Source organism: Centropristis striata, chromosome 12 (genome assembly GCF_030273125.1).
Source record: "Centropristis striata isolate RG_2023a ecotype Rhode Island chromosome 12, C.striata_1.0, whole genome shotgun sequence".
Taxonomy (NCBI): domain Eukaryota; kingdom Metazoa; phylum Chordata; class Actinopteri; order Perciformes; family Serranidae; genus Centropristis; species Centropristis striata.
The window spans coordinates 36,223,740-36,237,892 of NC_081528.1; the positions used below are offsets into that span (position 1 = coordinate 36,223,740).

General features: G+C 35.9%; 1 protein-coding gene across 2 annotated transcripts in view; it reads right to left on the reverse strand.

Moving 5' to 3' along the window:
* diaph2 (diaphanous-related formin 2) overlaps positions 1–14,153 on the reverse strand; it is a 519,741-nt gene that overhangs the window by 468,724 nt on the left and 36,864 nt on the right. For both annotated transcript variants that reach the window (XM_059345604.1, XM_059345603.1), the window contains exon 6: positions 4,519–4,539. In XM_059345604.1, coding sequence (XP_059201587.1) covers positions 4,519–4,539 — 21 coding nt within the window. The remainder of the gene's footprint in view (positions 1–4,518; positions 4,540–14,153) is intronic.

Here is a 14,153-nt window from a genome sequence, read left to right on the forward strand (position 1 = left end):
TGTAAATTTTTATGTGAATATCAGCAAAAACTGTAATTTAGACTGAGTAGTCCCTTAATTTAAAGGTAATTGTGTCCTTGAGACAATATGCTATTTCTCCATTCATTTAACATGATTTTTAAAAATATTTTTTACAGTAAAACTCTGTGTTTTTCAAAAGTTTTGTTCTATTCTGTGATTTACAGTAATTAAAAGTGTCTATTATGGTGATATGCAATTTTTTATTTTAGGCCGTATTTGTCATGCAATTTGACAGCATTTTACTGTAATTTCTACAAACACTTTTTACAGTGTACTCAGCACCTCTGTTGGAGAGATTTTGGAGATGCACTCTAGTAGGAACTGTATGGATTTTCAGAAACTTACATTTAGCCTAAATGCTCCTTTACACTTGACCAGCAGCTCTACAGCAGAGATGGGGAATTAAATGTTCTGGTTCCCTGTAGAGTTTTGGACCACTATTTTTTTTATATGAAGTATTTTACTAGAAAGAGCATGGAAGGTGCTATAATAAACATGGCTACACTCTCAAAACCTTCCAGGAAAGCAAAGGAATCTGCAAATGTATTAACCCTGATTATCACTTAAGAAAAAAAGCGTTTAAGTAGATGAAACAGCAAATATTTGATATCTTCTAAAAACGCCTGACAACAGAGTTGCAGATACGCTATTCAAATAAATAAATTCTTCCTCATCTCACTCCCAGACAACTTTTTTATGTCCATCAGATGAACTCTAAAATGTGCTTTCAGCCAATCAAAGTAACATCTTATTCAAACAGTCCCCGCGAGAGCATGTTTCCTTGATCTTAATTTAAGATAGAATCTATGGTGAACACTGGCTCGGGGCATGGGAGGCACACGCTATTGATTAATTTTTCATTGCCGTTCTTTTAAAGCACCAAGGACATGTGCCACATCAAATCTGCTCAACCCTCAGCACCCAGTTTAATAGCTTAGCTTGAAACAAAACAGTATTTTGAGGCATGTGTTTTTTAAAGGTAAAGAGGGGAATGAAGGAGGGAGGGTGCCTTGATTTCCTTTCAGGCTCGCCATATTTCTTTTTCTTTTTTTAAAGGTCCTTCGTAAGCACTCCTGGCATAGTGAACGAGCACTTGATTGGAGTTAAAGAGGAGCCAGATGTCTGCATGTCCTCATATGCATGCAACTTTCTCTCTCCATCTCCCTCGTTTCCCATCTGGATGCTTTGCAATCCTCTGGTCTTATCTATAACTTCTCATTTACTGGTTATCCTACATTCTGTAAATCATCAGCAGTTACAAAAAGAGGAGACCAAGAGCACAGGACAAAAACACATATCAATGTCATTCATTTTGTTGGGAATATTTCTCAAATGTGTTTTAATTTGAATGTTTTTGCAATTTTAAGACAAAACGTTATTTACCAAAAACAAAAAATGATAAATTGAAAAGCAAAAAAGAACTGGTAGCTGCAGAACTATGTGTGACTATACTAGAGTAAAAAAGGAAAAAAAAAAAAGTAAGAGGGATACAAATACCCCACATTCATTGAAGATAAATCAGTTTGTTCAGCTCAACCCGATAATGAGAAAAACATTTCAAGGTTCAAGGTTTGTCCAATGCTTTGCTTGTAAAACACACAAAACACCTTTTAATTTGAAATGTTTTCAAATATACAGCCACACCGAGCACTTTGGCTGAGATTAAATTACTGAAAATGTAGCCTTGTAGTCATTCTAAGTAATATTCAATGACAAACAAATGCTAGATTTTAGATGTTATTTCGTAAAAAACTGATGATCTTTCATGATTGCTGCTACATTTTCCATCAGAACTCTGTTATAAACTGCTTTAAATTGGAAGACATCATTATTCACATAACCATATGCTACGAAAAATGGCTGAAAACACTTCAAAACTTAATAATTCTGCAGAAAACAAAAACATTTCTGTAAAAACTAGATCAGCTGGAGAACAGCCAGTGCATCATCCACCTCTGATCTTTCCTCTCCGTTCTGAGGTGTGTTTGGCTCTTTGGTCATATTCTCATACTGACAGCTATACTGACAGTGATATACATGTTTACACAACTGCACTAACCATCACCGCCTGACATCTCCAAGCTGACCAGCATGTTACCATGGAAATAAGCAGTCATCTGTCCAGTCATACAGATATTGATCACCTCCCTGTGGTCTGGAGATTGCTGCTTTTCAACACACCGAGCACACACCCTTTTTCTCACTCATGTACGCTTTCACTTTCATAGTCTCAGCAGCATTCCATCTGAGCTGCAGAGCCTGTCAATGGTAGTGCAGAGAAACGGAAGTCTACTTTCACAGTAACACTGCGGGAGTCATTGATGGATTGTTACAACGTGGCCCTTGACTCGTGACGTAAATCAGGCCAATCTTTACAGAGACTGACGCTATAAAGCCGTCGTAGTGGTCAATAGGCACCCACAGCACACTGCAGAAGAAGATGTGTCTGGTCCATCTGAACTGTTTTCCAGTCTACCTGCAGGCATGCTGTTACTCAGGTATGTGTGCTGCTCATATTTCCCTCAATCTTGCTTAAGGAGGTGGAGAAAGCATATAAGACTTAGCTGTGTTGCACACTTACACGCTGGTCGGACTGGATTAGAGCCAATTCAAACAGTCCTCTATTCCCACCTCTTTTCTGACTGGGAGAGGGGAAAGTGCCAGAGAGATTTCATGCATGAGACAGAGGAGCTACAGTTGCGTGTTCCCTATAGACAATCCTAAGCAACACTCTCTTCTGAGAGCACTCTATCCCACCGACGCACGCTGACAGCGTGAAAATGGGAATCTGCCAGCAAAGCAGGGAGCTAACTGTAGCCCAAAATCGGCTAACCAGGCTAAACGCTCTCTCTTTTTTTCCACTTTCAGGGGGGTTTTTAAGAATGACAGCAGCTCTCAGTATGTTAGCTGTATTTGAAGGCTACTGCTGCAGGATTGAGACAGAGGTTACAAAGGTCAGGTCAAATGCCTCAGTATGCTCTTGAGTTTGAAGAAACTTCTTGATAACCACGATCTTTGGCATCTTTTGACACGCTTTGCAGAACTTCTTAAAGTAGGCCTCCTCCACATCTTGGATGAGCGGTCACGATACAAGCTGGGGTAGTTCTGTCATATTCCATTTACTGAACACAATGTGACCACTGCTCCTGATCGAGAGCTACTCCATCCACGTCCATACAGGCCAAGCCTAAAACCCACTCTTCCCACAGAAATAACTAAGCACAAAAGAACAGTTTGACAAAGAAGGAGAAAACGCAATCGATACAAAATGTCTCTGTAAAATGCCTCAAAGAGCGAGGTTTGTCTGAGAGCATGGGCAGAGCAGAGGCCAGGTCACAGTGTGCTGCTTTGCCTTGCCTGTGTTCCTGTTAAGCTTTACAGTCCACTTAATCCTTACGAAGCTCTCAAAAGGCAATGAAATACCATTTAAAGTGACAATTCACCACTTGCTAAACCAATAACAGAGTGTTTCTACTTCTTCTTCTACTTCTTCTTCTTTTCTAAAGCACCTTAAAGAAGTCAGAACCCATTCTTTAGAAAAGGCAACAGGGTGCCAGTAATGGGATCTTGAGACATAAAAAAGGCAATTGGTATATTACTGCAAGAAGAAATTAAAAAGTATAACCAATACACTGATAGCATAAATTAAATTTGGGAAGATTATGTGGGCCTTATGCACATGAGGAGGAGGTAAAGTGAGACATTGAGAAGAAAAAACATGTATTTGCAAGCAGTCTTTGTTCCTTAATTTCTTTCAAAATGAGGCCGAGTCGTATGACAGCAAATTCAAATATATAACCATGAAAACTTCCATGAAATAAATATAGTACAAGAGTTTTGTTCAAGGCAGAAAAGATGTACTTGATATATTTTCCACGCTTCACTAGGTTCAGTGCGTGTATGTACAGTTTGTGTGTGAATGTGCACATAAGGTTGTGCTCAAAGCCTTATTAAGTGAAATATATTCTCAGTGTGTGTTGTGTCTCATAGACAGAATGAACACAGTTAAAGCCATTTAGATGCAACATCCTCTGATAAACAGATTACACGGCAGATTATTAGTGTTTGTGTAGAAGCTATTGTCTATGTTGCTATCACAATATTCAAATGGTAATAGGTGATGCACTGTAATCTATTACAAAAGGGAAAACGGCAAAAACCAACAAACCTCCCACAACCTCCCACTTTATTTTCAGGCCGTATAATTTCAAAATCCCTCATTTGAAAGTGCTACCATTTACATGGCAGAATTGTGTTGGCAATTTATAGCCTTTCCAAATTACAGCCCATTAGCAATATCAGGACTGAAAATAAAAATCCAAGCCATAAAAATGACCTCACTTGCACAGTTTGGAAAATGTTCCTTCACATCTTTCCAAAAGGAGATAAGTGTGTGTGGGTGTATGTGTGTGTGTGTGTGTGTTTAGGGGGTGAATAAAGACAGATACACAGAGGGGGAACAAGATTCAGAAGCCAAATAAATAATGGGCTACTTACCGCAACTTTGCTCCCAGTTATCTGCATGCAGCGATCAGCGGAGAAGGTTAATGTGCAAAAAGACACAAACAGCACAATCATTAGTAGGCCAGAGAATCCTCTCCATTACACGTTGAGGCATTAGCGTAACTTGTGTGACATCACAAACACACTAAACAACACAGACATTTTTTTTAGGGCAAAAGGAGAACCTTTATCATTATGTGCAAATACTGAAGATAATGTCTGTGTTTGGCAACTACATTTTTTTATAATTTAAAATTGTTACGACATATATACTACTGGTCAAAAGTTTTAGAACACACCAATTTTTTTCAGTTTTTTATTGAAATTCAAGCAGTTCAAGTCAAATGAACAGCTTGAAAGGGTACAAAGGTAAGTGGTGAACTGGCAGAGGTAAATAAAAAAAGGTAAGCTTAACCAAAACTGGAAAATAATGTACATTTCAGAATTATACAAGTACAGTAGGCCTTTTTCAGGGAACAAGAAATGGGTTAACAACTTAACTCTATGGAGTCTTGGGCTATTTTGTCCATTTTTGATTTATTTTCATGTCTTTGTAAGTCATTTTGTGTCTTTTTTTGGTCATTTTGTGTCTTTTTTTGTCATTTTGTGTCTTTTTTTGGTCATTTTGTGTCTTTTTTTAGTCCTTTAGTCCGACATAAAATGTGATTTTGAATCTTTTTTTTTACTTTCAAAACACTATCTCAATAAAGAATTTTAAATGTTGCAAATGTGCATTCATTTCAGAGTACACTGAGACATTAAACTGCATCATTTTCAATTAAATTCTGGAAAAGTTGGTGTGTTCTAAAACTTTTGACCAGTAGTGTATGAAAATGTGGATAAATCAAAGCACGAATTTGCAAAGCATGAACATGACAACAGTATCGTCAAAACAGCAACAACTGTGGAGGAATTTATTCAACGATTAACACAGGAAATTGTGATTTTCCTTTGTTACTGACTAGTCTAGTATAGATTAACAGATTCATCTCCTAAAAGGAGCAGTGGCTAGTGTTGACAAAGAGGCTGCAGAAGGATCTCTCTAGGCTGATATCAATCAGCTGCCATTAACGTTGGGTTTCAGGTGTCAACTTTGTGCGGCAGAGCTACCTTGAGCCGTGCAGTCAGCACGATTCTTAGAGTTTAACCTTGTTATCTGTCAATAATGGCAGGTAGCAGGAGTGTTTTTTATTACTGCAACTGTGGGGCTTGTTTCACAGTAGGAGGGTGTCTGTCAGTTGAGTAAATGTATTCTATACTGCGGCTGAGCTCTTCGTCTCTGCTACATGGATTCAAGGAAATGTATTTTGATTGCAGGAAGTAACAGGACACACTGAATTCCTTCAGTTTTTCTGTTTTCCCTCCCTCCCTTTCACTCCCCCTCCCTCCAACTCTTCTAATCTCCCTTTCCATTTCTTTTATTGTCACTCTCAAACACTCCAAGTCTGTGGCCATTTGATGCTTGATTTCCCCTCTCCATCCCTCTACCAAGAGTTTATGACAGCCATAAAGTCTGTTTTACACGTGCCACCACCTGATCCTGCACATACTACTTTCTAATCATGCTGTGTGTCCACATTCCCTCTGCTCTCCAGTGAATGCAGCATGATACTGTCTAACACTGGGGAATGATTCACCTGAATACCACAGGCTAGACCAGTAGTTCTCAACCTTTTTGAGTCGCGACCCCCAATTTAACATCCATGTTGTCCGCTCACTGAACAGAATCTCACATGCACAGTTCAGATCACCCAAAAAAGAAACAAAAAAAAAAGACATAAAATTACCAAAAAAAGACACAAAATGACCAAAAAAAGACACAAATTGACCAAAAAAGACACATAATGACCAAAAAAAGACACAAATTGACCAAAAAAGACACAAAATGACCAAAAAAAGACACAAATTGACCAAAAAAAGACACAAAATTACCCCAAAAAGACACAAAATTACCAAAAAAGACACAAATGACAGAAAAGACACAAAATTACCAAAAAAAGAAACAAAATGACCAAAAAAGACACAAAATGACCCAAAAAAGACCCAAAATGACCAAAGAAAAGACAAAAAATGAGTAAAAAAACAAACACAAAATGACCAAAAAAAGACACAAAATTAGTAAAAAAACAAACACAAAATGACCAAAAAAGAAACAAAAAAGCCAAAAAAAGACACAAAATGAGTAAAAAAAACAAACACAAAATGACCAAAAAAAGACACAAAATGACCAAAAAAAGACACAAAATGACCAAAAAAAAGACACAAAATGAGTAAAAAAACAAACACAAAATGACCAAAAAAAGACATTAAATGACCAAAAAGACTAAAACACATTAACACATGAACACTTTAACACAGTGGAGACAGAGCTGACTTCCAAAATGATTTGGCGACCCCCAGAAATCATCTCAAGACCCCATTGGGGTCCCGACCCCAAGGTTGAGAACAGCTGGGCTAGACAACTTGAAATGAGTCACACTGATGAAACTCAAACTTGGATATTTTCCACAGAGGTTGATGCCTTCAAGACTGGATATATATTTTTGAATCTTTTTTTTTTTTTTTGAGGAATTTGACCAAAACAACAGACATTATATTGAGTATGAACAGACAATGGTCAGGGAGAAGCATAGTTTCATTAAAGGCATACTATGGAGGAATTGTCGCTTGCCGTTTATAAAAACAAGTAACAGCAAACCCCAGAATTCAAGTTTTATTACAATTTTCTTTTGCTTTCATTTCAGCTAGCTAGATTTGCGTTTTTTACAATGCTATGTTCACTATGTTTGCAGTGTAGTGCCCAACGTGTGACGCCCAAAAAACCTTCCAAACAAATTAAAAATGAATAATTAAAAAACAAAAAATACAGGCAGATGGCAGGGTCTCAGTAGAAATGGACACTGTAAAACACTTCGGTAACACTTTACAATAACCATCTAAGTAATGTTTATAGATGGTTTATAAACCGATTATTAACCATTTACAAAGTGCTATACATATTTAATCTTTAAATAGTTTCAACCAATTTAAAGGTATATGAATAATTTCAAAATCATTAACATACTAAATATGGTGTTACAAATGTTATAATGAGTGAAACGAAAACTATTAATAAACTATTAATTGTAATTTAATTCTTTGTCAATGGTAAGTTAATTATAAACTTACATTAATATACCATGTATTTGCCATTTATAAATGATTTAGTTAGTTAAACAGTAATAAATTATGTATTTACCATTCTAAATGGCCTATAAACGGTTTATAAATGATGATTAAACATTAATAAACTATCTGTTTACCATTTATAAATGATGGTTATTGTAAAGTGTTACCAACACTTCTAGTGGATCATGAGTCTACATATTTATTTTATTTATATAATTTTATTCATCTTTTTTATTTTTTTTTAGGAAAATCCTGCATAGTATACCTTTAACAACAAGTTTGTATTTCCACTACAATGTACCACATTTTTCCCTGAAAACTCCTTCAAGCTCAGACTCCTACTAATAACTAATAACTTGAGTAATGCTGAGGTATTATTACTAGGGTCGGGCGATTGATTGATTGAATAAATGGATTAGTTATCGGCAGACAGCTGAGCGCATTACCAGTTGTTATTTTCAACCTGGTCTCACAGGAATCCGTGAAATAGCCACGGATTTCACTTAACTCAAAATCTGTGGAATAGCCACAGAATCGCTCAAATTTCCGTGAAACTGACACGGATTTCGCTACAATGCAAGTTAATGACAGTCATATCCCGTGGCTATTGGTTTGTTCCAAGTCACGTGACTTTCAAGGTCCCAGCGGTCAGAACAAAAAACATGGCGGACAGTTCTCTCATTTTTAGTGAAAAATCAATATTTTGACTTAGTTTCTGCATAAAAATGGATTTTGATCACATTTCTAGCGAGAAATATATGTTTTATTTTCTAAATATTCACTCAGTGAATGTACATAATCACTTTGTATGTTGGAATAGCCACGGGATATGACTGTCATTAACTTGCATTGTAGCCAAATCCGTGTCAGTTTCACGGAAATTTGAGTGATTCCGTGGCTATTCCACGGATTTCTGTGAGATCATGTTGGTTATTTTTGGGGTCAATTTTTGTCCTTTTATTCTGCTAATTTAATGTTCTAACCTCTGATGAGCATTAATTAGATCTCCAGCAGCCACATCACACCTGAGGAATCCAGGGTGAGCAGCAGCACCGTGGAAAAAACAAAGTCTGGAAATTATAAACTCTATATATTCAGTCTAAGGTCTGGCTATGCGAGACTGCTCAGTGACTGACTCTCATTCAACGAGCTAACATGATCGCACAACAAGGCCAGCAAAGGCAGAGAGAGACAGCCGGAGAGGCAGCTGTCGAGCCAACACACATTAGCAATCGATGCTTGGCTGACAATAGCCGGTTTGAAAATTTTAACAAATCGCCCAACCCTAATTACTTTGTAGTGTCATCTGATATTGAACATTTCTTTTGCTACAGAGTCAGTGCATAAGTGTATGAATTTTATTCTCAGCACAAATGTAGAAAATGTAAATATATATATACACTACTGGTCAAAAGTTTTAGAACACACCAACTTTTCCAGAATTGAATTGAAAATGATGCAGTTTAATGTCTCAGTGTACTCTGAAATGAATGCACATTTGCAACATTTAAAATTCTTTATTGAGCATGAGAGACAGTTGAAAGTTAAAAAAAGGTTCAAAATCACATCATAAAGGACTAAAAAAAGACACAAAATGACCAAAAAAAAGACACCAAAAGACACAAAATGACTAAATAAAAGACACAAAATGACCAAAAAAAGACACAAAATGACCAAAAAAAAGACACCAAAAGACACAAAATGACTAAATAAAAGACACAAAATGACAAAAAAAAGACACAAAATGACAAAAAAGACACCAAAAGACACAAAATGACAAAAAAAAGACACAAAATGACAAAAAAAAGACACAAAATGACAAAAAAGACACCAAAAGACACAAAATGACTAAATAAAAGACACAAAATGACTTACAAAGACATGAAAAGAATTTAAAAAATTGACAAAATAGCCCAAGACTCCATAGAGTTAAGTTGTTAACCCATTTCTTGTTCCCTGAAAAAGGCCTACTTAATAAAATATAATTCTGAAATGTACATTATTTTTCAGTTTTGGTTAAGCTTACCTTTTTTTATTTACCTCTGGCAGTTCACCACTTACCTTTGTACCCTTTCAAGCTGTTCATTTGACTTGAACTGCTTGAATTTCAATAAAAAACTGGAAAAATTGGGGTGTTCTAAAACTTTTGACCGGTAATGTATATATATATATATTATTGGTGATATAATCTAGTCCAATATTTGTCTAGAATTGCACTAGTAACACTATCCCCCTTCCTACATCTAAGACACAGCACAGTTTGACATGAAACAAGAAAATTTTCATTGACAGTAAGTCCATATCTGAGAAATAAGCAATTGTATTAGAGCAAAATGAATTGTGGCAGATTTAATGATGTTGGCACACATTTAAAGCAAGAGGAAAGACATGAAAGTTCAGGGAGAAAGTCAACTGTTCATGCAAAGCTGATGGTCAAGGACATCCACAGACACAGTCTTACAAAAGAAGAGCTGAGTTCCATTCAAACATGGTTCAGTTTCAAATGAACAGGGTCAATATTAAATTCTCCCTTAAAAAAAAGAAACTGGGAAGGAAAAAAACACTTTGAATTTTTCTATAAAAGGCATATTTTTTACAAAAGTAAACAAAGCAACAACCAGCCCTTTCTTGTATGACCAATAACTTGAAGCCAGATATTTTTAGTGAAATAGCCTTTTGTAGTATATCAACATGCATGAATGATAAAGCAAAATATATGAAAGTTGCACAATGTGAAAGAAACCTCAAGCACCTATAAAAGCTATTCAAGAGGCGGAAAATGTTCCTTTTTTGTTGTGTAGAAAAATAACCTTTTGTTGCTTTTTTCAGGGACCAAAGCCTTTGCTCAATTGAGCAGGTCTGCAAGAGACAGACCAAAAAAAAAAAGGCCACAAAATCCTGGAAGATTTTTCTTGTTCCACCAATATTTTCAGATTTTAACTTCCAGCTACAACATCTTTCACGCCTGCATACTATGCATTACCTGTAGAGGCTATGAAAGAAAGTATTTGGTGACATTCATAAATGTCCCACTTGATTTCTGTGGCTGCAATGAAGTACAAGTTCAAAACAGGATGCTCCTATAAGAGTAATATCAAAAATCACTATCTTGTCAAATGTTCTGTTGGGACCTTATAATACCATCTAGGACAAACAAACAAACACACAGGAAATTGAGACGTGGAAGTCCTTTTAAAGCCCCAAAAACTGCAATCTCACAATGCTGGAAACATGTCTGGTTGAGTCACATTGACAGTGAAGGCACCACAGCAAAACAAGACATCCCAACATGTACATAAATGCATCACTCCTACATTCATCACATCTACATTTTCAATATTGTCATTTAGTCCACACGACATGCTCATCAGCAACCACAAGCAGCACAAGCCCCAGATAAAGAGAAATATATTTTAGTGGAAGGAGTCTTTATGGGTGAACGACTGGACTGTTTGGACCAAGGTTATTATAGTTAACGAAAACTAGAATTGAAAAAACATTTTCGTTAACTGAAATAAAAATAAATAAAACAGGAGTTTTTAAAAAACGATAACTAACTGAAACTGTATTGTGTGGTTAGAAAACTAACTAAAATTATAGTGAAAATGTCCTTAGTTTTCGTCTTTGACAACTTTTTTCATATGTAAACCTTTTTGGTTGATATGAAATCTATTGCATCTATCTGGTTTTATGACTTAGTAAACTTATTGGGGCTGAGATGGATCAGACAAAGGAAATAAAGGAAACATTTATTGTGACCTTATTGAATCTGGCACCCAAAAAATACCCCATTACAAAAAACTAAAACTAACACTAAAACTAAACTAAAACTAAGCATTTTTCAAAAAATAAAACTAATCAAAACTAGCAAACTCACTCTAAAAACTAATTAAAACTAACTGAGTTTGAAAACAAAAATTGACAACGAAATTAAAACTAAAACTAATGAAAAATCCAAAACTATTATAACCTTGGTTTGGACTGGACAACTGAACTGTTCTGATGTATTTGTTCCCAAATTCCACTGTGTGATGGTTCTGGGCAACACATGGGCTTTTAAAAGCTATTTTTCATCAGGATTCCTCTCCTGTTTAGAGCTTATAGAAACCCAAATCACGCTATTTAAGATACGAGAGAGCACAGGATCACTATAAGACAGTTTATAGAACATTGTTACAAGCTGCAGGCTGGGGACGCTGCAGCTTCATTGTTACTCAGATTGCTATAAATACAGTTTCTCTCTTTCCAGCTATCAGGAGTTGAAGGGAACCACAGCATGTCAATTCAGTTTTAAAATAGAATCAATTTAGTATAGCGTTATTGAAGATATTTTACTAACAGCAAGTTAATTATCTGCTGATGAGCAAACTTAACTTATTTCCAGAAGAAGTTTCATTAAAGCCCTTGATTATCTTCTACAATTCACGGTAGGTTGTTTTTTACTGCAGTGAAACATTGTGAAACTTGCAAAATTATTGTTATAGTGAGGAGGTTATGTTTCCCAGTCGGGTTGTTCACCTGTGTGTCAGCAGGATTATGGAAACACTGCTGGCCTGATTTTTATGAAACTGGGCCAATAAAGAACCCAATAAGATTTGGTGCAGAATACACCAACACTCTTGTTATTGTAGCAAGAGGCAAAGATCTCATCTCTGAGTGAACTTACAGTTTAGTTTTGTGCTTGTTGAAGCAATCAAATGCCTGCTCATGTGGTTCTCATAGTTATCTGTTGTGTGTATAGTGTCTTTCATTGGGAAGGAGGTTTGGTAACTAGCAGCATGACAGTTTTATCAGAATCATGCACAGAAGTGAAGCCCTGAACTATTACATTTAAGATAAGTTGTCCTAGGGCTGGGCGATATGGCCCTAAAAGATTATCACAATATTTCAGGCTATTTTTGCGGTAACAATATTCTTGGCGATATTAGGAAATACTTAAAAAGATATAGAAAATATGATTTTTTTTTAGTCTGTATAGATAGATAAGCAAAAAGATGTAAAATTACCCCAAAAAGTAATAAATATCTCTTTGGTTTGTGGTCAAAACAAGAGATTTGAGGACGTCATCTTGTGGTTTGGGAAACACTCACACTACATTTTTATACATCTTCTTGTAAATTCTGTGGTGGATTCTCTTAACACACTGTGCTCTTATTTTGAAAGCTGCGTGTCTTTAGCTACAGGAAGTAAGTAGCTTTACAGTATATAAACTCATCATAGGCTCATGTTGAACATCACCTAAAATCCATGCTTTTACTCAGTTTTTTTATTTTATTTTTGGTGTTTGTTTTGAGACAAGATACCGACTGATCTTTATTTTCAGGCAGGCAGGCCCAAAAAGATGTAAAATTACCCCAAAAAAGTAATAAATATCTCTTTGGTTTGTGGACAAAACAAGAGATTTGAGGACGTCTTCTTGTGGTTTGGGAAACACTCACACTACATTTTTATACATCTTCTTGTAAATTCTGTGGTGGATTCTCTTAACACACTGTGCTCTTATTTTGAAAGCTGCATGTCTTTAGCTACAGGAAGTAAGTAGCTTTTTGTGATTAAAACAACTTTAACCACTAAATCAAGATGTAGGAACGTTGCCAATATCATGATATGCATTTTTTTTAACCGTTAAAAAAATATACCGATATTATCGTGAACGATACGATACGGCACAGCCCTAAGTTGTCCTCATGGTCACTGGTGGTTTATCAGTATTTGACAGTCTATGTATTTAAAGGTGTTCTAGTGTAACTGTATGCACTTGCATGAATCTGTGCATGTACAGATACATCATCCTTGACACCTAACCATCCCCCTTCCTTCAGTCCTATTAAATGTGATAGCAGGGTGCTGACAGACATTACATTTTGTCCTCTGTCCTTTGACTACACAGATTACGTTATTCATTTGAATAAAATATCAGTGCTCACAAAGCATAATGGGCCCTGTGAGGAATTCAATCATCTCGGATAATCATCATTATCAATAATGCCAGTTAATTACCATAACAATGAGGAAGGTAATAAATGATGATGTCAAGAGAGAGCTACCAGGTTCGGAAAGCAGTGGGGGCAGAAATCACTTTTTTTTTTTCTCTTCGGTACTGATGTGAATTTCACCTCACAAGGTTGGCCGTAACTTCAAAAGAGGATAGGAGAATTCTTCATAGAGTCAAGGATTATTGCCAGAAATGCTTTACTTTTTATTGCTGTTTTTCTAGATTACTCTTCAAGAGTGGGCAACATAATCCTTATCGTATTATTATTACTAATGAACAGTCCAAACAGCTGTTAGCTTTTATTTTGATAGGCCTTCAGAACAGAGATAAAGTGCAGCATAAACAGTATACACTCAAAAAAATGATTCAAGCCCTTCTTAGATGTGACACATTAATGTATTGTTTGTCTAATGAAAATATATAAATTAAAATCAAATCAAAAGTAGTTTAAGAAGTGTAACCTAAG